Source organism: Halichoerus grypus, chromosome 6 (genome assembly GCF_964656455.1).
Source record: "Halichoerus grypus chromosome 6, mHalGry1.hap1.1, whole genome shotgun sequence".
NCBI lineage: Eukaryota > Metazoa > Chordata > Mammalia > Carnivora > Phocidae > Halichoerus > Halichoerus grypus.
The window spans coordinates 133,159,330-133,181,885 of NC_135717.1; the positions used below are offsets into that span (position 1 = coordinate 133,159,330).

The 22,556-nt window shown below is 34.3% G+C and overlaps 1 protein-coding gene across 9 annotated transcripts in view; it reads left to right on the forward strand.

Annotated features, from left to right (window-relative positions):
* The window catches only part of CNOT2 (CCR4-NOT transcription complex subunit 2), a 118,679-nt gene that overhangs the window by 31,705 nt on the left and 64,418 nt on the right, over positions 1–22,556 (forward strand). For 5 of the 9 annotated variants that reach the window (XM_036119299.2, XM_036119304.2, XM_078076280.1 and 2 more), the window contains exon 2: positions 14,487–14,629. The exons of 1 other annotated variant lie outside the window; for it this stretch is intronic. In XM_036119299.2, the coding sequence (XP_035975192.1) occupies positions 14,582–14,629 (48 nt within the window). In that variant the 5' untranslated portion in view covers positions 14,487–14,581. The remainder of the gene's footprint in view (positions 1–14,486; positions 14,630–22,556) is intronic. 3 more of the 9 variants (XM_036119297.2, XM_078076282.1, XM_078076284.1) reach the window with 1 other exon arrangement.

A 22,556-nucleotide genomic window follows, 5' to 3' on the forward strand; every position in this document is an offset into this window, starting at 1 on the left:
CTCTAATTTTAGTTTCTCTCCTGGAAACATATGTCCTAAGTTTTTATAGGGTTTTTAAGCTATTTTCCCCTCAAATACAATATTTATTTGTTATATATTGAATCTATTATATACAGAAATGTGTTTGTGACTGATGTCCTTAACAAACTTCCACTTAACTGGCATGCTCTTTTAAACCATTGCTTCAAATTCCTATAGTCCATAGTATTCTGAGTACTTAACAGCTAGTGAACTACTCTAGCTTACTCTTGTATCTATCTCCTGTCAGGTTAGTTATATGCCTAAGAATCAGTTTTTATGGCTGTGTTAATATAATTTGTAGTCTAAATATGACCTAAGCTACTGAAATAGAAGTGTAGAAAGAATTGTTTTAATAAAAAACAAGGTGGATGCTTTGGAAAGACTTTACAAAAAGTGCTTTAAAAATTACTAATGGATTAGGTTTAGATAAGCCTAAAGGTTTAGGAAGCTTTTGGTTCAACTAAAGCAGTAAAGAAAATTAATTTTTTCAGATATTTGGAGGAATGTTAGTTTTTTATTGGTTAATGCAGCAGCTACATGATTAACACCAGGGCCAATTTCTTTCTTTCTGTTTCCAGTTAGAATATCTTACTCTCCTTGAGCTAACTCTCATCATGGTTATAAGATAACTTCAGTAAGTAGTTCTAGGTGGGGTATTCTGATATGACAACATTCAGGGGGAAAGACTGTTTTCTCCCCCTTTCTTAACATCCTACCATTAGATTTCCCTTCAGATGTTTCAATGGCCAGAATTGGTTCAAATACCCTTCCATAAATCATTTACTGAGAAGTGGGTAGCATTATCATATTGGCTTAGCCTAATCAGTATTTTTACCCAACACACATGGAAAAGGTTGAACATGTGAACAACCGTAGCATTCACAAGCGAGAAGGACTGTTAATGCAGTCAACTAGTAGTGCTATATAGTGAGACAATTACCAACAAAAATAGAAAATATTTATAAAAATTCAGAAAGATTGTTACTTAAGTATCTCTAAGATCTTGTTCAACTTCAAACTAGATTAAAACTGGAATTTTTTTTTTTTAAGATTTTATTTATTTGAAGAGAGAGGGAACACAAGCAGAGGGGAGTGGGAGAGGGAGAAGCAGGCTTCCCACTGAGCAGAGAGCCCGATGTGGGGCTCGATCCCAGGACCCTGGGATCATGACCTGAGCTGAAGGCAGACGCTTAACGACTGAGCCACCCAGGAGCCCCAAAACTGGAAATCTTAAGACGTGCATTATAGATGTGGTTTATACAAAAAGATCATGTGATAACCTAATTAGTAATCCTAAACTTAAAGAAAAGGCCCAGTCCTGCGTTAAAATATCAAGGGGAATAAATGTGCATTATATTTGCAAAGTATGTATTTTTGGGGATGATATTTGCGGCAGCCAACTTTAAAATTAACCTGTGATTACTGATCTTGTTCTTATCAGACAAGATGCTTTTACTGCAGTCCTTTTAAGGAAAATGGTGTTTTTAATACCATTAGATATTAAACTTAGTAAAGGATTTGGCATATTTTTTTTTTTTTAAAGATTTTTATTTATTTATTTGACAGAGAGAGACAGCGAGAGAGGGAATACAAGCAGGGGAGTGGGAGAGGGAGAAGCAGGCTTCCCGCGGAGCAGGGAGCCCGACGTGGGGCTCGGTCCCAGGACTCTGGGATCATGACCCGAGCTGAAGGCAGACGCTTAACGACTGAGCCACCCAGGTGCCCCAGGATTTGGCATATTTTTGTGGCTCATTCAATAAAGTGTATCTATTATGTGACACCATTTTAGGTATTTAAATGGTAAGCAAAATAGGGTTTCTCTGTTTAAGGAGCTTATATTCTAAAGGGGTGGACATAGTAAACACATGAGAACAAAATTCAGATAGTGAATGTTCAGGGAAGGACTCTCTTATGAAAGATACAGTTAAGCAGAGATGTGAGTGTCAAGAAACTGGCATGTGAAAATTTGCGGGAAGATCATTGAAAAGGAGCAACAAAAGTAAAGGCCCTAAGATGAGAACTGAATTGGTGTGTTTGAGAGTCACAAAGAAAGCCAGTATGGCTAGAATGTAGGCAAATGGTAAGATATATCCTCACTTCTTTTCTTACCGATCATTATGATTACTCTTTTGCCCTATCCCCTTAATCTCCTTTCTTTCTCATGCTTCATTGTACTCACTAGCTTTGGTTAAGTCAACTTCTGCCAACTACCAATTCTGCGCTCCCTGCTGCATGTGGCTGGAGAAGAGCAAAATGATGAATACCAACTGTAAGTGGGCTCCTTGGCAGTTCTATGTGGCAGTATTTCCTCTGATCTCTTCACTCTCCTACTTTCTTAGAACACTTAGAACTCTTCACACTTTTTCTCCCTCCTTAAATATCTAATACTTTTTATATCCTCACTCTGAGTTGATGACTTAATTTCTCATTTATTTCTCATATTAAGAAAATGGGGGGCGCCTGGGTGGCTCAGTCATTAAGCGTCTGCCTTCGGCTCAGGTCATGATCTCAGGGTCCTGGGATCAAGCCCCGCATCGGGCTCCCTGCTCGACGGGGAGCCTGCTTCTCCCTCTCACACTCCCCCTGCTTGTGTTCCCTCTCTTGCTGTGCCTCTCTCTGTCAAATAAATAAATAAAATCTTTAAAAAAAAAAAAAAAGGAAATGGAAAACAGAAGCAACCAGATGAGAAATGCTGTACTTAGTGAAAGCTCTGTCCACATACCTGAATCTGTACCCATTTACTATCTTCACTCTGATGATGCTCATGATATGTGCTTTTGCCTAAGGCCAGTATCTCTTACAGATTCCCTCCATACCTGCTCTTCATTCTACTACTCCCTCTATCTTGTGTCATCAGCTTTGTCCTTTATACTGTAAGTTTTCCTATCATATAAAAGGATTCTCTCGCCTCCACATTTTCCTTCAGCTATTTTCCATTTCCTCCTCACTTTTATGGCAAAATTCCTTGAAAAGGATGTCTAGATTTTGTTTCCAGTTTTTTTTCTTTCTATTCTTTTATGAATCCAATCCATTCAGTGCTTTTATTTCCACCATTCCAACAAAATTATTCTTGTGAGGATTACCCATTGACTTTCATGCTGTTAAATCCAAAGGTTAATTTCCATCTATATATGTATATATATATGTGTATATATATATATATATATATATATATATGTATATATATATGTATACACACACACACACACACACATTTAATCAGCAGTGTTTGAAACAATTTGTTATGCTCTTCCTTGGACCACTTTTCCCAGTAGACTTTGAACATATTTACATACCCTCCTTGGTTTTCATCTCCCTCACTGCTGCGCCTCCATTTCCTTTGCTTGTTTTGTCTCATCTGACTCCTAGATAGCAAAATGTGCTGATACCTAGACCATATTGGTTGGTAGATGGTTCTTAGAGGAAACAATAGAGGGAGACCAGTTAGGCAAGAAATAATTGTGGCTTGAACTATGGTGGTGGTGATAGAGATGTAGAAAGTGGATTTCTAAAGGAATTTATGAATTCTTCATGAAGAATTGTGTAAAGATAAAAGATACGTTGAATTTATTCATTTCTATGGCTGAGACAGACAGCAAGACCTCGGTTGACGAGAATAATCTGCCAGCCTTAAAATTAAACAAAAGAGTTTAGCTGTTAGTGCCTGTTTTTTCTCTGCTTAGCTTCTGAAGTTGTGTCTGAAATGGTATTATGGGCACTTCGTGATCATGGTCTTTCTGAACTTTGGATTTCCAGCTGAGTAATGTCTGTTACTTTTCCTCCCCATTGCTAATTTCTTCATTGTAGCAGGAGAATGAGACTTTTGAGGAGAAGTATTATTTGACAGCTAGAATTTCTTGAAATGGTTTCATGCAGAATAATTTTCCATGAAAAAATACATATGAGAAGTAGTAAAGTATAGTGGTTAAGACTTGGATTCAAGTCAAGTGGGTATGAACTCAAATTCTGGCCTTGTTACTTCTAGTTAACTTACTACTAGTTCTTTTTTTTTTTTTTTTTTTTAAAGATTTTACTTATTTATTTGACAGAGAGAGAGAGAGCGAGAGCAGGAACACAAGCAGGGGGAGTGGGAGAGGGAGAAGCAGGCTTCCCGCCGAGCAGGGAGCCCGATGTGGGACTCGATCCCAGGACCCTGGGATCGTGACCCGAGCCGAAGGCAGACGCTTAACGACTGAGCCACCCAGGCGCCCAACTTACTACTAGTTCTTGATCTTATTCTGTTTGTTTTCTCATCTGTACAAAAGGGATGGTAATGTTTACCTTACTGAATTATTCTGAGGATTGAAGGAAATTACACAGATAAGGTATTTAGTGCGCAGTGCCTAATACTTGGCAAGTGATAGGTAATATTACATTTCTAGGAAGGAATGTTAAGATTGTGGACATATTTTTAAAACCTAAGTACAGGGGTGCCTGGGTGACTCAGTTGGTTAAGCGTCTGACTTCGGCTCAGGTCATGATCTCAGGGTCTTGGGATGGAGCTCCGAGTCCAGCCTCCTGCTCAGCAGTTCCTCTTGTTCCTTTGCCCCTCCCCCCACTTGTGCTCTCTCTGTCTCTCAAATAAATAGATAAAATCTAAAAAAACAAATAAAAATAAAGCCTCAGTACCGGTTTCCCATGCTATCTGAAAGTAGAGCATTCCTACGAAACCTTACCTAAGCGAGACAACATAAAGCAAAGAAACAATTACCTTTTCCTAGGAATGAAAATCCTCTTTGGATTTCTTTCAGTTAGCAAAAGCAGATACTGCTATAGGTCTTTTGTAAAAGCGAAGTGGCATAATGCAAACTTTCAGATAGTGAGGAGGGAAACCTATACTGTGTTAGAAATTTCTTCTAACAAGTTTTATTGTAATGTTTGCATATACTTTCCTGTATTAGCCACTTCTGAACTTAATAATGAGTGTATTTCAGCCAAAGAAATCTTTTAAAAACATTTAAAAAATTAATGTTTAAGGCTTACCATTATTTCTCAGAGGTAGGAATAAGAGGCAAGGAAAGGGCACATTGGCATGCAAAGGAAATGAACAATGCTCTTAAACTACCTTTAATTTATAGTGTTTGTTTTTGGTCAGTACTTATACTGAGATGAAAACTTTTGAATTTCACTTTCCTGTACAGTCTTACCCCTAATAGCCTTAACCCTGGCTGTACATTAGAATCATCTGGAGTACTTCAAAAAGCACCTAATGACCAGGTTCCATCCTTGTCCAATTAATGAAAGTAGGGGCAAGGGGAGACATCAGTATTTTTTTAAAAAATCTCTAGGTGATTTTATTTGCATCCTGTGATAAAAAACAGTATAAATCCTTTAGCCTATTTCTTTCTCTATAAATATGCCCATTTCTCTTCCTCTCTGTTAGTGCCCTAGATAGTCATGTACCAGGTCTCTGCAGAGTACCTTGGCCATTCCCTTGCCCGTCAAACAAAAAACTGTGTACAATTTGCCTCTTGTTTAAAAACTAAACTTTGAGAGGTTTGGGAAGTGTTCATGTAGTTAGTGTTCACCGACTATTCTGTAAATGGGCAGTTACAATTATTTTCTGCTCTTTTACTTAAGCTTTACTTCTCTGTTACGAAAACTGGAAAAACAGTTTTGAGAGTTAAAAATATATAATTGATTTGTTAGATCTATTCAAGAACAACTTTTTAAAAAATAATATTAGAGAGACTGCACGTGTGCATGCTCAGGGGCGGAGGGGCAGAGGGCAGAGGGAGAGAGAATCTCAAGCCAACTCCGAGCTGAGTGACAAGCCCAACGTGGGGCTGTATCCTAGGATGCTGAGATCATGACCTGAGCTGAAATCAAGAGCTGGCTGTTCAACCGACTTCACCACCCAAGTGCCCCTGAAGAGCAACTTTTTAATTACTTTTTATAAGAAGCCGCATGGTTTTCCTTTATCACTTCATTATCATTTTTTTCAGAGATAATTTGGTAAGCCTAATCAGTTACTATGAGTTTGGGAGGTCTGAGCAGTGGATATGAACTAGTCAGTTTTGATAATCATGTTATCACTAGAATCAACAGCTTGTATAAATTATTATGAGAAAAAATAGGTTATTACCTATACAAATTTTTCATATAGTAGAGTTGCAGTTTTCAGATTTCTAGTTCACATTTGGTATTTTTAATTGCTGATATGAAATAACAATACTTAATGACCTTACAACCATTCTACGAGGCAGAGTAACAAGGGACTTGTTATATATTTTAAGGAGTTTTAATTATAGATTGTAACTTTAGCAAGTTCCTTTGGAATGGACACCACTATAGTTCTGTTAATTCAACACAGTAGATTGTGAAGCTGATATGACTTGGGTCTTATTTTAGAGGCACTGCTTTGGCAATAGCTACTTCAATCCTTGGAAACCTTTGTGGATTTTTAGCTAATTGTAATGAAAGATTTAAAACATTCATTAATTTTAATACTTTCTTTAGCTCTAAACTGGCAGAAAATTAGTAAGTACTAATAATTTGGCCATTTACACATTTGATTGGTCAGTTAATTCAAACAGCAGTTACTTAAATGAAGTTTTATGTATCATAAATCTGGTTTACAAATTTGATCATAGTCATGAGCTAGATTGTGTAGATCTTATCTTCCTGTGAAGAAATGAAATCACTCAGAGGTTAAACAACTTGTGTAAACATATGTAAGTTTTCAGGTAGCAGGAAGATTAGAAGGCCCTTGATTGTCTTAAGTTTGAACTTTAATTTCATTTAAGCCTAAAATAAATTGGGAGCTTTTGATTCCCAAGTTTGTGGTTCAAAAATTAAGAACTTTTGTCATTTAAATTCAATGGGACTGTCTTTATTGTATTTCATTTTATTTGGGACTTTTAAGACTTGGTAGTAGAAAATTTCTGTTTTGAGATGCTGGATGTTTTAGATGATTTACTGATTTTTCTACTCATAGTAAATTCTATGTATCTGGTGGCCAGAATCTTCCTTGGCATATATGTAAGAGACCTACACAGAATTTTATTTTATTTTATTTTATTTATTTATTTTTTTTATTCATGAGAGTCAGAGAGAGAGATAGAGAGAGGCAGCGGCAGAGGGAGAAGCAGGCTCCCCGCCTAGCAGGGAGCCCGATGCGGGACTCGATCCCAGGACGCTGGGATCGTGACCTGAGCCGAAGGCAGACGCTTAACCATCTGAGCCACCCAGGTGTCCTCCTACACAGAATTTTAGAAGTAGTGCATCAGGAAGGCTACCACTACAGAAAATAGAAGACACACCAAATTAAGTTACAAAATATGAAATTATGACAACCAGAGAGTAAATTGATTTCAAGAGAATACTGTCAGTTTACTTTTATTTTTCTTTGTAAATATAGGCAACTTTTCATTTTACGTGATAATTATAAACCCATGAAACCTGTATTATTAAAACATTCAGATAAACTATTTTTAATGTGGCAATTTTCCCAGACTTAGTTTGGTATGAAACTGCAATTCTTGAGTTTTACTTATTTCTGTTTCATCTGTCCACGTTTCTTGTATGTACCACAAATCATCAACTCAGAATATTAAAAACATTTATCCATGTGAGTGAACCAAAAATTAGTTCAGAAAATAAATTCATAACATAACTACAGTCTTCCTATTTACAAGAAGTTTCTTTACGTAATTCTGGAATTTGAGAAACCCTAATATTTTCAAGATAATGGCTAAGTGCGCTTACTTCAGCTTTTATTGAACTCCAGTGAAATTGGTCCCATCTGGTAGTCTGTTTTAATTGTCAACTTGGAATATAGTGTCCCCTTTAAAAAAAAATAATAAAGCCTGTCCAACTGGTTCAACCGTCTTAACCTGACCAAATTCACATTGTAGTTTAAAAGTTGAGTTGGTTAAGACTGCCAAGTTACAGATGTTTTAGATACAGTTCCCGAACTCCTTAGGAAACTGCAGCCAGAGAGGAGAAATTGATAAGCTAATCCTAGAATTCAGATTTTCTGTTTCTTGCTCCATTCAAGGTATACATTTTTATGTGATGATGTCACATCTAAAATTTAATGGAACACAGAGAATAAAGCTAATAACTATTTTCAGTCTTCAATCAAGTATATTCTAGGGATTTTACTCATGATCACTGATTTCTTGTTTTGAGAAATTTTTTTCAGAAAGAAAAATTGGGGTTCAGTTATCATTTATTCTAGATATTACATGCTTTATTTTTATTGGGCTCTGATTTAGGGAAACACCTTAGAATGAATAGCCTACTTGTTTGTTTTTTTTCTCATATTAAGATTTGATTTATATTTTCTTGTCAGATTTTAAGCTGATAGCATGACTAAATCTATTTTAAGGGTTTAGAGCACAGAGAAGGGAGGTGTAAAATGTTTATCCTTTTCCATTTATACTGGTGTATTCAATAATTTATTCTAAAAGTATCTTGAGTTTGAGAGAAATTTTTGCACATGAGTAGACATTAGTGATACATGTGTTACACAGAGTATTGTGCATTCCTGACATTTAATTCTATGACCAGTCTGTTAAAAAGATTAGACATAAATAACTTAGTTGCAAATATTCAATAAAATTTGGAGCCTTTTAAAAAAATAAGTTTTGTTTACATTGTTAAAAAATCTTTTAAAAACCCTTTTATCAAGCTTATCTTTTAAAATATAATTTTGACATACTTGTTAATCACCTAGCATTTTATCAGTTTTTAATCTATTTTCAAGTGACATATACCAGCGAGATGATCTATTCTGTAATGTTCGGAACAATTACTTTATTTAAAGTGTTTTATAATTGAGAACAGACTGATACCAATAGAGATGTTTCTGACTCTAATCCAGTGCTGCATAGTTTATTCTGATAGTGAGAAATCTGGTTCCCACCAACCACTATTTTACTTCCTGTTTATCTCCAGTGTACATGCATAGCAGTTTCAAAATTATTAACTGTATGATGAATCACTTTACCAACTAGAATACACTATGTAGAGTTTTCTTTTTCCCTCTTACAGTTAGTGGTCAAAACATCATTCTCTAAAGTTACTTAGGTTAACACATTTCCCATACCGTACCCTTCAGTGTGGCTGTATCATATATTTATGATACCATTAATCTTTTTTGAGGTCTGCATTTCTAACCTCCTGGTTGATTTTTAAAATTTGCACACATTCAAGTTCATTCTTTATGTTGTGAAGTTCTGTGGATTTTAACACTTGGATAGCGTTAACTATCTACCACGTCAGTACTATATGGAATAGTTCCTTCTATTTAGAAGTTTCCCTGTGTGTCTGCCTTTGTAGTCAGTCGCTTCTCCCACCCCTTTCCAATCTGCTGCCAACCACTGATACATTTTCTGTCCCTGTAGTTTTGCCTTTCCAGAATGTCATATGAATTGAAAAAGTAATATACAGCCTTTTTTTTAGCAAAATACATTTAAAATTTGTGTTGCATGAATTAATAGCTTGTTCTTTTTTATTGTTGAGTGGAATTTTATTGTATAGATATACCATTTTGTTCATCTGTTGAAAGGACATCTCCATTGGTACAAACATTCATGAACAGGTTTTCATATGAACGTTAAGTTTTTAGTTCAGTTTGGTAAATATCCAGGGGCACAGTTGCTGGGTTGTGTGGTAAGTCTTATGTTTAACTTTATAAGAAACTGCCAAACCCTTCCAAAGTGGCTGTATTTGTCTTCATTTTTTAAAGTATTTTAGCTGGATTTAGAATTCTTTTTTTTTTTTTTTTTAAAGAGTCTGTTTATTTGAGAGAGAGCACAAGCCAGGGGGAGAAGCAGATTCCCTGCTGAGCAGGGATCCCGACACGCGGCTCGATCCCAGGACCCTGGGATCCCAGGATAGTTAAGGCAGATGAAGGCTGAAGGTAGATGCTTAACCTACTGAGCCACCTAGACACCCCTGGATTTAGAATTCTTAGTTGATAGATATTTTTCTTTCTGTAGTTTAAAAATGTTGATCCACTCTCCCCTGCTTTGCGTTGTTTCTGATGAAAAGTCTGCTGTCATTTCTGTGTTGTTTTTCTCTGTGTATATACTTTCTTTCTCTCTTCTGTCTGCTTTAAGACTTCTCTTTAACTGTTTTTCAGCAACTTGACTTTAAAATTATGAGGGTTTTGGTGGTGGTGTTCTCTCTGGAGGTTGTTGAAGTTCTTTATGAGCATAGTTTTCATCAGATTTAGGAAAAATATGGCCATTGTTTTCTATCCTTCCTGCTCTTTCTTTCTGGGGCACTAGTTACGTTAATATTAGGCTACTTAATATTGCCCAGTAGTTCACTGTCTCACTTGCTATTGTCCCTCCTTTCATTGTCCCACAGTTCCTTTTATTCTCACTGTGTTTAATTTTGGATTTTTTTTTTTTATTGCTAGCTGTGTTTTCAGTTCATTAAACTTTTCTTTAAAGTTTAGAAAAGACTGCTGTTAATCTTATCCAGTGCATGTTTAATTACAGATATTGAATTTTTATTTCTAGAAGATCAGTTTGAGCCTTTTAAAAAAATCTTTTTAACTTTCAAGTAATTATAAACTCATAAGAAGATGCAAAAATAGCACAGAGAAGTTCCATATGCCCATCACCTATCTTCCTCCAATGATGTCATCTTACATAACTATGTAGTGCATTATCGAAACCAGAAATTGACACAGTATAACTAGATTACAAGTCAAACTTAGATTTCACCAGTTTTTGCAAGCTCTTACTTTTTTTGGTATGTCTTTATCATTCTGGTGGTATTTTAGCAAACATGTAGAGTCCTATAACCACCACCACAAGCAAGATACAGAACTTTCGGTCACCATAAATTCCTCTGTGTTGCTAACTTAGGTCTTTTCCATGCCCTTGCATTTCTGTTACCATATTCATAGTTTTCTTTATCTTCTTGAATATATGGGATATATTTACAGTATCTGTTTTAATCTCTTTGTCTACTAATTCTATCGCCTGTATCATTGCTGGTCTTTCCGCTTATTATAATTCACCTTGTTTGGGGGTGTATTTCCTGCTTCTATCATGACTAGTAATTTTTGATTGGATGCCAGACATTTAATTTTATATTATTTAATGCTGGGAGGGTGTTGTATTATTTTAAGTATTGTTGGCTTTTGTTTTGGGTTACAGTTATGGCACTTAGAAGTTGCTTCATCCGGGGCACCTGGGTGGCTCAGTTAAGCGTCTGCCTTCAGCTCAGGTCATGATCCCAGGGTCCTGGGATCGAGTCCTGCATCAGGTTCTCTGCTCAGCGGGGAGTCTGTTTCTCCCTCTTCTTCTGCCCCCCCCTCCCCCCGCTTGTGCTCACTCTCTCACTCTATCTCAGATAAATAAATCTTAAAAAAAAAAAAAAGAGAGAAGTAGCTTCATCCTCTTGAGGCTTGTTTTAACTTTGTTAGTGCTGGTCCAGAGCATCCTTAGTCTAAAGCTTATTTGGTTTCATTGTTCATGCATTTATTAGCTTCTGAACTCTATTCAGTACTTCATGTCTTAAAACTGTCCTACTCCAGTTGATGGGAACATGAATTCTGAGGGTTGGTCTGACTACTTTTCAGAGGCTTTTTCTCCAGACTCAATAGTTTTTTCACATGTGTACGCAGGTAATTACTCAGCTAAAACCTTGAGGGCAATCTGGTTGTCTTCAGATCTTTAAAGCTCTTTCTCTGCAGCTTCCTTCTCTTCATTTGCTCTGCAAATTCTAGCTGTCTTGGTGTCTCCCCTAGCTCTGGATTCTTTTCCTTTAACTCATTGAAACCATTAGGCTTTGATTGGGTTCTGCCTTCTCCCTCCTGTGTTTTAGCCTCATACTTCCACAAGCAGTAGGGCTTATTACTTCATTTGTTCTTTTTTCTGTTCTGTCTCAGGACACAGATCCTGAGATGATGTCCGTTGTCTGAAAATCACTGTTTTATATATTTTATTTAATTTTCTAGTTACTTAACACAGGAGGATAAATATAGTCTCTGTTTTTCCATCTTGGAAGGTGTCTGCTTTATAGAAAATTTCACTGTAGTTTTATAAATACTTGTCTTTTCTGACTTTTGAATATTTAGGACTTTGTAGGAAAACCAATGTATAAAGTTCAGTGAATGTAGGCAGCTAGAGGGCATGTTTTCTCATACTTGTTCCTTTTCACATACTCTTACATATATACTTACATTCTCTTTCATCTATTGTGCATCCTTTTATTCCTAGTGAGTATCAACGCCATCTATTACTGAACATTTTTATTTAATACAAGATAATGGTGACAAATGTTAGCTGTTTATGTTACCTAGAAGAAAACAAAGTACCTTCATTCATTTTTCCCTTTGTTTATCAAAAGGAGATGATGAGTCTTAGTTATTGATCAATATAGAATATTGATTCATCTAATCCTTAGAGCATATAGTGGCTGCCGACTGAAACCCTAAGCCATGAAATACTTGAAGTTATCCCAAGAGGGAGAAACAAATGAACAAAAACAAGTTTTTCCTTTGTACTAAAATTCATAGTGTTCCAAAGTTAATACTTTTCTTTTAGCTGGTAAGCTTACAGATTAAATAATAACTTTTACTTTTAATTAAGGTATTATTTAGCATATAAAGTCCTAATTGTCTTTTTATAACCTATATAGTTTATGCTAACATACATTAAATTACATTGAAAATTACCTTGCCTGATTTTAGATTCCTAACATCTTTTGATGAAACTAGCATAATGTGAAGGTAAAGCATGCATTTTAATTTAAACATAACTAATTTAATAAGGGAAACATTTTTACTCTGTAAGAAAAAACTGAAACTCTACATTATTATCCACTGAATTCAGAGTTTCCATGAGTAGATTAATAGTTAAGGCAAGTGGTGTTTTAAATTATTAATTTTATAAAACATTAACATTAAAATGGGGCTAATGTTTTTTATGGGATGCATAATAAAATAGTTTTGCTCTCATTTTGTAACAGTCATTAAAATTTAAGTTGGAGCTGAATGTGTGTCACTTAACTATTCTTGGACATCAGTTCACTTGATAATTTTATTTTATGAATAACCTAATTCCTTGAGAGATGATAAAGCTTACATTTATGGCACTAAGTATACTTATGATTTAAAAAGTCTTTCTCTGTTATTTTTAAGAGAGACATACTTAATATCAGTGGTACATATAAATTGGTAATGAATAATTAACATTTTTGGCTTAGAGCCAGGCATCTTAAAGTATTTCAGCCAAACATACACTGTAAGATGGTCAAAATTAAGTAAAAATATAGCACACACTAAATTTGTGTTTGTGATCAAATATAAAACCAGAGATGGAATATAGGTTTTCAGTACAGGTTTTCATTATGTGGATTCTTTTTAAAATTTAAATGTAATAATATTAATTTTCAATGATTTATTTTCCTTGAAAACATTTAGAGGTAGTCCATGTGTATGTGTGTGTGTGTTGGTTGGTTTTAATAAAATAGATACATACTTATTATGAATTTAAATTAGAGGTTTTTATTATCCTCTCCCAGAGTAAATTTCGCATGATGTTAAATAATTGCTGTAAATTTGAATATAATTTCTAGTGATTAGCAACTATTATTAGTTGAATAGGTATACTTACTACTTCACTAGGGTAAACATTCTACTAAAACTTAGATGAGGGACATTGGTCTTGAAAAGAGTGTTTACAAATTCCTTGTAGATACCATTTTTGGTCTTTTGTTTTCAGTTTATATTTATGAATTAGCATCTCTAGGGACTATCACCTCTGCTTCAGTGATTTTTTTTTTTTTGTACCTGAAGTGCACAGTGCCTCATCATTTTGGATTTATTTATCTGTCCAGGTTAAGAAATGAGCTCCATTATTTTTCTGCTTTAATGTGAAAAAATAAATTCTATTAGAGCATGTACAAAATTGGCAGATTGAAGGACAAAGGCATCCAGAAGGCATGTGTTGCTCCTCTTCCTTGGAGTAAATTTTAATAGAAAATTGAATTAAGTTCACATCTACTTACCATCCTGAGAATATATGATGTATTCCAGTCTTATGGCATAGGAATAAACCTCATAAACTGAATGAATAACAGCTGTATAAACAAGCACTTGGAGGAGAATGATTTGAAATTACATGACTGAATCTAAATTAATTGGATATTTCTGAGACTAAGAGGAGAATATTTAAAACAAAAAATACGTCCGTTGAGGGCTGAATTTTTCTGTCCATTTTTTTATTCACCGTGAAGTGTCTTCCTAGTGTGTGAGGTCTGGTGGACAGTTTTAATGGGGGAGAGTAGAAGTAGGAGGGAAGAGTTTTTTATATTTAATAATTTCTCAAAGTATCTGCCACTGTAGCCCTCCTTAGATGGTTAAGAGGAAGATCAGTTATGATATATAAAAATTACTTTTTGTTTTTGTTTTCTATGTATCATATTGGATATTTTTGCTACTGTTCATATATTTACATGTTAGTAATTTTGACGGCTTTTGGATAATTCCACTCTAGAGGGAGAACTGGTGGGCGGTCCTTCCTGTGACACGACCCTTGAGTGACAGTTGTATTTGATTGCCTCCAGTACTGTGAGGAAAGGACACGACTCTATGGTGAGGACTGATGGACATACATTATCTGAGAAAAGAAACTACCAGGTAAGATCAGTTTTTTTTTTTCCTTTTTCTCTGTTGTTCATATAGCTGCATTGAACTGTTTAATGTGTTCTATTTAACAGACACCAGCAGATTAGATACACTTCAATTTGAAAAATTTGGCTTATAATTTAAAATACATGTGTTGGCTTTGACAGTTGAAATAGTTGGGAACATTTTTCAAAATAAATCATGCTACGATAAATGTATATTCTTTTAATGTCAAAACATTTTTCTGGTGCTTCATGTATATGTCAAAACTTAGATTATCTGATACACAATTTATGACTCCATGCTGGGTTCCAAGCTAGTATACGGTAAAACAAAGTGCTGATTACTTTTATATGAATTATCTGGAAGACTAAACCTGAACTCTTAGGCTATATTCAGGGTAATAGGGCATCACAGAAATGTAGATACAATTGGTTAGAATATAAAAGAAATAGAAGTGCAAATCCCAGGGCGCTGAGAGACCCAAATTCTATTGAATTTCTCATTAGCTTGCTAGCCTTATAATGCTAGATTCTTGTTTTGTCATTTATTAAGTTGGTTAATAATATCCATTCCCTATGTAGCATGTAAGGATGCTGAAAGGATGGTTGAAGTGTAACACTCTTTCTTTCTTAGGTTTTAAAAGAAGGTGAAAGATAGTGGTATGAAGCAGTGATTTAAAAAACATTTTTTAAATTTAATTTTTTCAAAGAGAATCTCCTTTATTTGATAATAACTTATCACCAAATTACACAGCGATTCAGAATACAGAATAGTTCAAAGCTCAAGTAGGAATAAGCTTTAGGCTTTCTGCACGGATACATACTCAACTTCCCTCAGACCCTGTCACCTACTAGTTTCATTCCCTCTAGACTATTGAAGGCAACTAGTGTGATAACAGCTAGGAATAACAGATTCCTAACCATTTATCTGCTAATTACTTATTTTAGCCTGGTTAATCTTTTCTTCCCTCAAATTGTAAAGGTAAATAGTGGAAAAAGTTGTGAATGGGTTTTCATGGTGTTAATAGCAAAGAGCCTTTGATTATGAGATTTAGGTTCTGGTTTGGGCACTGTGCCTAATAAAAATAGTGTCAAATTATCCTTCCTTTCACTTAACTTCATGTCTGAAGTTTCTTGCCAGTGTTATGATTTTAATAAGCCACAGCTGTGGCTATGCAGAATCAGTTCTCCCTGTAATCTTTCTATTCAGAGTTCTCATAGACTTGACCAACATGGCGTTTGCTAATTTTCATACTTGCTATAGCTCTTCCTTCCTCACAACCACTTCCAACTACCTTGACTCATAAGATTTTAATTGGTCACACTGCTTGGGCTGTTGCATCTTTTGATAGGTTTTAAAAATTATTTATTTAATTAAATAATATTTATTTTAAGAATATTGTGATTCTAGGCTATGTGGCTTTTCAGTACTCATAATCAAGTTTGTAAAGTGTAAGTATAGAACTTTTTGTATGATTACACAGTATGGTTAATTTACTTCATGGAATCATCTTAATACAGAATTCCAAAATTTATATTTAAGAAAATAATAAAATGAAATTATATTTTACACATGAAGAGATTTCCTAATTCCTGCTCATTCTACTCTAAAAATACTCTGTTGTTCCAGTTATATTATTTATAACTAATCCAGGTTCTTTAACTTACCTGAAAAAATTCTTGGTTAGTGTTTTTCTGGCTGAAAATATTTTCCCCTTTTTCTTTTGTTGTTACTTAGTGATACTTAATGCATGTTGAAATATCCTTGGAAACAACTGTTTAAATTTCCATTGTAAAATTATTTTATTTTTGAAACATCTCCTGAAAAGTACATGTATAGAAATATAATTTCCCATCTGATGTTGATGCATATATTAAAAGCATATGGGAAATTCAAAGGAATATTAAATAAATCACTTGTATTTTCATGGGTAGCACTAAAAGTTTGTATATGCTGAGATGAAAGGGTTTAGATTTTTAAAAATTCCATTTTGAGGAATTTTGTTGTTTTTCATGGGTAAAGTAGGATTTCTTTGTACCGATGTTTGCACTCAATTTAGCTTTGAGGGCTTATGTTTTTGAAGGGTACTTGATGTCTTACAGTGATATTTAGACATCCTAATAATAGGCTAATATTCCAGAGTTTAACAAGAAGGATAATATTTCTCTAATTTTCATTTCCTTATAGACCTGATTGAAGCCTTAGGAACTTAGTTTAAGAATATGCATTCCCTCACCTTTGTGCTAAAAACTTCTGACTTTCCAAATGGGTGTTGGTTGAAGTATTGATTTTTATACTGGTATTTACTTTGTTTCATTTCTTTCTATAAATTTAGGCCCAGTTAAGTTTTTGGAGTTTGAATAGAGTAGTTGAGTTTTATTTGCTTAGACTGCTATATTAGGTCAGCTGAGAATTTAATTATTTAAGTGATTCATAGCTCATTCTTTTTTTGGAAGGATTGTCAAGCTTTTTCCAGGGAATGTTTTTTGCTAGTATTTTTTTATCTTCCTTTAATTTACACTAATTTACTTCAGCTATAAGTATGTACAGATCTAACCATGTTAATTACGTTAATTACTAATTTAACTCATCAGTGGCTTTCCCTCTTTTATATAATAAAATCAAGCTCCTAAACCTATACAGTATTTCCACAAGTTCCAGTGTTTCTCCTCTGACTCCCTAGTATGAATTTTTTTCAATTAGGAATATAAAGCTGATTTTAATCCCCCTCCCATACACTTTTACACTTTTAAGCCTTTGTTTTAGTTCCTCTTCATGTAATGCCTCAACTTTGTTTACATGATTCAAGAATTAGGTATCAGTACTCCCAGAAATCCTTTTCTGATGAGTTCAGTGCTCCTTTTCCTTGCTCTCATCGCCTTTGTACTACTTCTAGTTTAGTGCTGATTATAATACATTGTAGTTACCTGTTTATTTGTCCTTGTCTTTCTGTAGACCTGTGCTGTCTAATACTGTATGCACTAGCCATAGTGGCTATTTAAATTTAAATTCATTTAACTTAAAATTTAAAAACTTAGTTTCTCAGTTGCATTAGCCATATTTCACATGCCTAACAGCTGCCTGCTGTTAATGGCTACCATATCAGACAATGCAGATGTAGAACTTTCTGTCATTGCAGTGTTACTGTAGGTTATAAGCTTCTTGAAAACTGGAGCCATGTCTTTTTTATTTTAGTACTGCCAATACCTACCATGATTTTGGGTGTATAATAGGTGTTTAATGCATGTTGTTTCAATAAAATTAAAATAAGGAAATTAGTGAAAGGAAGAAGTGTAGTCTGTGCTGGGTAACATACTACTGATACTTCCAAGATTTTTAGATGTTATTCCAAATGGAACTTTTTATAATATGAGGTCATTGATCATGTCATGTTGGTTCAGTGTTACCTATGTGGATCTAATGCATCCCAGTCCATATGTTCCTGAAGAAATACCTCACAGTCTAAAATGCTGCATTAACTTTGTGGAATATAACATGTCACATTACTATGGCAGTGATTGTATTGCCATTTCCTCCTCCTTCCGCCTGCCATTAAATACTTTATTTCCTTTTTATTAATTTTTTAAATCACAGAAGTTATAGAGGCGCATTGCAAAAGCTTTGAAGAATAACCGAAATATAAAATAGAATGTGAAAGTTTACTGTAACTGTTTAGTGTATCTTTTCAGATCTTTTTAAGTGACTATATAGGTGCAAATGTAATTTGTTGTCTTTGTTTTTAACAAATATGCATTTTTCTGCAGCTTGCATATTGTACTTAATGGGGAAGTTTCCATGTGCCATCATTCTTCCTCTGCCTCCTTCCCAGAAGTAATCACTAGCTTGAATTTTGTGTTTCATTCTTTTTATTTTTATAGTTTTGTTATATGTGTGTGTTTCAGTATATAGAGGTGCATCTTTCCTTTATGTGTTGTGTGGTGATTTTGGGGAAAGTGGTACTGTATATTTCGTTATTTCATATAGGAAAAAAAAAACAATGAATTTCCAGCCCACCCAGAACGATTTCCCAGATATTGCTAAAAAACTCAATACCTATCTGACTATTCACCCAAGTATTTTTGCATAATATAAAGCATTTAAAAAACAAGTTGCCTAATTATCTTAACACATACAAATGCATCAGTAGATGTGTTTCCATTCGGTTTGCAAGACAGTTATACAGTACTATATACAAATTACATTTTTATCTTTTGTACTGCAGTAAAAATGTAATGTAAATAAGGAATGAAATGCCAGTTTTTTTAATTCTAAGTTACAATTTATTGAAAATTTATGTCTTTCTGCTGTCCGGATACATCTTACACCATGGTAGCTTAGAGTCATAGTTGTAATATAATAGCTTATAACCATTAATGAATGGTTACCTTCTGGTATGACTGAAAACAGCACCAACATCAAAGCATCTTAGAATCTGTAATAGGTTAAAGGTGTTAAAGATACATAATATAAAGAATACTTAATAAAATGAACAAGAATTTTTTAAAAATGGGTACTTAGCAATTCAAGAGTTGTCAGAGTAGATCTGATACCCAGAGCAGAAAGATGGAGGCTTTCATCATTGTTGCTCTTTGGCATTGGGTTAAGATGAAGAGGTTAGCTGAGGAAGGAATTAGTTCAAAAATATGTCTGAAACCAATGAACTGGCTCACAGCTTACTCTTCTCTTCTCTTGAAACTCCTACAAATGGCTGTAACCTATTGTCTGTAGCCAGAGATGAAGCAAGGGGATAGAAAAAACTCAAAATGGATGACTGTTCACTTGCAGTTACACAATGAGGTTGCTCTTACAATTATACTTTTGAATGTGATGCTTCTGCTTATGTCACAATCTCGTTATCAACAACAGAAGTCCTTTTGACTCCATGACCTCAATATTTTCTTTTCTTTTTTAAAGATTTTATTTATTTATTTGAGACAGAGAGAATGAGAGAGAGAGAGAGAGAGAGCACATGAGAGGGGGGAGGGTCAGAGGGAGAAGCAGGCTCCCTGCCGAGCAGGGAGCCCGATGCGGGACTCGATCCAGGGACTCCAGGATCATGACCTGAGCCGAAGGCAGTCGCTTAACCAACTGAGCCACCCAGGCGCCCAATATTTTCTTAATAAATTGGCATTTATTTGTTATTTTTGGCGCCTCTTTTTTTCTTCCTCTGGCCAACCAAGAACATAAAGTTAAATGAATTCCCAAGGTACTCATTGGTTGGCTCATTACTACAGGATAGGCTTTCGTTGATTGCATTATATTTTCTGATACTTCTTTTCCTCATCTTCTGAAATCATCGAATGAGATGATTTTTTTCCAAAAAGCAAGTTTCACCAAGATACATGGTATATGATGTGCTTAGTGTCTTGGTTAACTTTTTCACAGTGCCCCTAGGCCAAAAGAAGTAACTGAAAGGTCTGTTCTAAGCCACTTATAGTAGTAGTTAGCATGATATCTGACAGATAATGCTGTGTTTCCTCAAGATTTAAAATATCTGGCAGCATTCCTGTATTCACTGTGGTACTCCTTTTGGGAATTTAGGCCATAGGTTTTACACATGAAATACTGTGAAATACTCTTTCAGAAAAATATTTTCATTTAAGTAGTTTGCCTCAATCATAAATATCGAATGTGTTCATCATTAAACAAAGTTAAAACATTAGTGCAGATATTTCTGTGAATCAGAAAAAATATAGACGTAAGCAAAGTTATTTTTTAAAATGTACTCTTAGGCCCTGCTTAGATTCTGGGATGATTGCATCAGTGGTGGCAGCTTAGTTTTTTAAATCTTTCTGAATTTCCACATAAAAATACAACAACCAGGTAGCAAAACCCAACCCATGAAAACATTTGTAACAAAACTTGGTCATGAGGTATCTCCACGAATCCCCAAATATAAACAGATGAGAACTAACCAAAAAACCTACATATACCACTTTCAGTGTGTAAGAAAGTAGAAAGAAGCATTAGGATGTCTGGCCTGAGAATAGAAGTACCTCAAAGGTGGTGAACAACCAATTTGAAAGTGATTAAATGTGATTATCCAGTTTGAAACTGGGAGAAATTTTGCCCACTATATTAGATCTTTGTAGAGGACCTGTGGCCTAAAGTAGCTTGAGCAGCCTTGCTCTATGAACTCTCAAGACGGGCCTACCAGTCCTCCCTATCAGGCCTACAGAAACCCTGCTGAGAAGTTTCTGGGAATGGAATCACAATTGAGCAGGATAGAGGCAATGGAGTTGGAGGAAAGAGAACTTCCAGATAAAAATGATAGAGGAGAACAGAGCCAGATAATTTCAGAAAACAAGTCATTGTATTTTTAAACATTACATGAAAACAACAGAAGAAGGAACTTTATGAAGTTAGAAAAGTTTTTTGAACCAAGCCGTACTCTCAAAATTCAGGAAAATTAAATTCACAAAAGGTCTTTCAGGAATATTTTTAGGAGTGTTTTTACTAATTTGAGTTCCTTCATCAGTGTTCATATTGATCTGACATTTGATGTCAAAGTTTTAATTTTTTAAAGAATTTATGGAGGTTGTGTGAAACATTTCTCTATTGAAATCAAGTAAGTGAAAATATTCTATATCTTTGAAAAGATTTTTTATTTTATCTTTCATATTTAAATTTCATCTATCTGAAATTGATTTTTGTATACAGTGTTAGGAGTCCAATTTCCATTCCTCGGCATATAGATGATTATATTAGTGTCATGTAATGATTTTTTCTGCCTTCCTCAACTAATTAATAGGACTGCTCTATTATAAATCACGTTACTTTATATTCATGGGTCTGTTTTTAAAATCTCTATTACTTTGATGTGTTTGCCTACACTTGCTCCATTACTGAATTTTAATTACTATACCCTTCTGTTAAATCCTCATGTCCGTCTTTCTTTTTACCTTAGTCTTCCTGAGTGTCTTGACTTTCTTGGCCTTTTGTTCAATGACAAATTTACCACATATATAAAAAGTATTGAGTTTATAAGTGGAATTTCATTGACTTCATTTTTATTTGGGGGAAGAATTGATATGTTTATGATAGTCTTCCTTTCCTGAATTCATATATTCAGGTCTTCTGTATTTTCTCTCAGTAAAGTTTTGTTATATTTTTAATAATAGACCCAGATTTATGCATACAGTTTTATTGTTTTTTTGGTAAATGGTATTTTAAAAATTATATTTTATAGGTATTACTGTTATATTGACATACAGGCAACTTTTTAAATTGATTATTGTATCAATGTTGCTAAATTTTTAAAATCTTATAATTTATCTGTAAGTTCTTTGGGGGTTTTCATATAAATAAACATCTGGAAATTACAGTTTTGATACTTCCTTTATAATTTTTACAACTTGAATTTCTTTTCTGAACTCACTAATACTTCTCATACATTGTCGAATAGAAGTGTTAATAGTAGAAATCTTTGTTACTTGTCCTAAAAGCTTTAAGTTGTCACCAGTAAATATGATATTTGATGCAGTATCTTTTTTATACATATACTTTATCAGGATAAAGAAATATTTTTTTCCTCTGTAGCACTCTTTTTGTTTTTAAGGTTGCTGTCTGTGTCCCTTTTCTCCTTATTTGTCAGTCTTGCTAGAGATTTGTCAGTTTTACTAGGAATTTTTAGCTTTAGTTATTTTCATTTTATTTTTTGTTTCATATTCATCATTTTATATTTGTTCATCAGTCTTTATTTTACTTCCTAGGGTTTATTGTGATGTTCTTTAATCCTAAGTGTTTATAATTTTTCAAACCTTTGAGATTTTTCTAGTTATCTTTCTGTTGCTGATTTCTCATATAATTCCACTGTAGCTAGAGAATATGATTAGTAGGACACCGCTTGTTTACTAGCTTGAACAGAATGCATATTGACCAATTGGCGGGTGTATTGGCTGTATTTCTCTTCATTAGATCATATTTGTTAATCTTG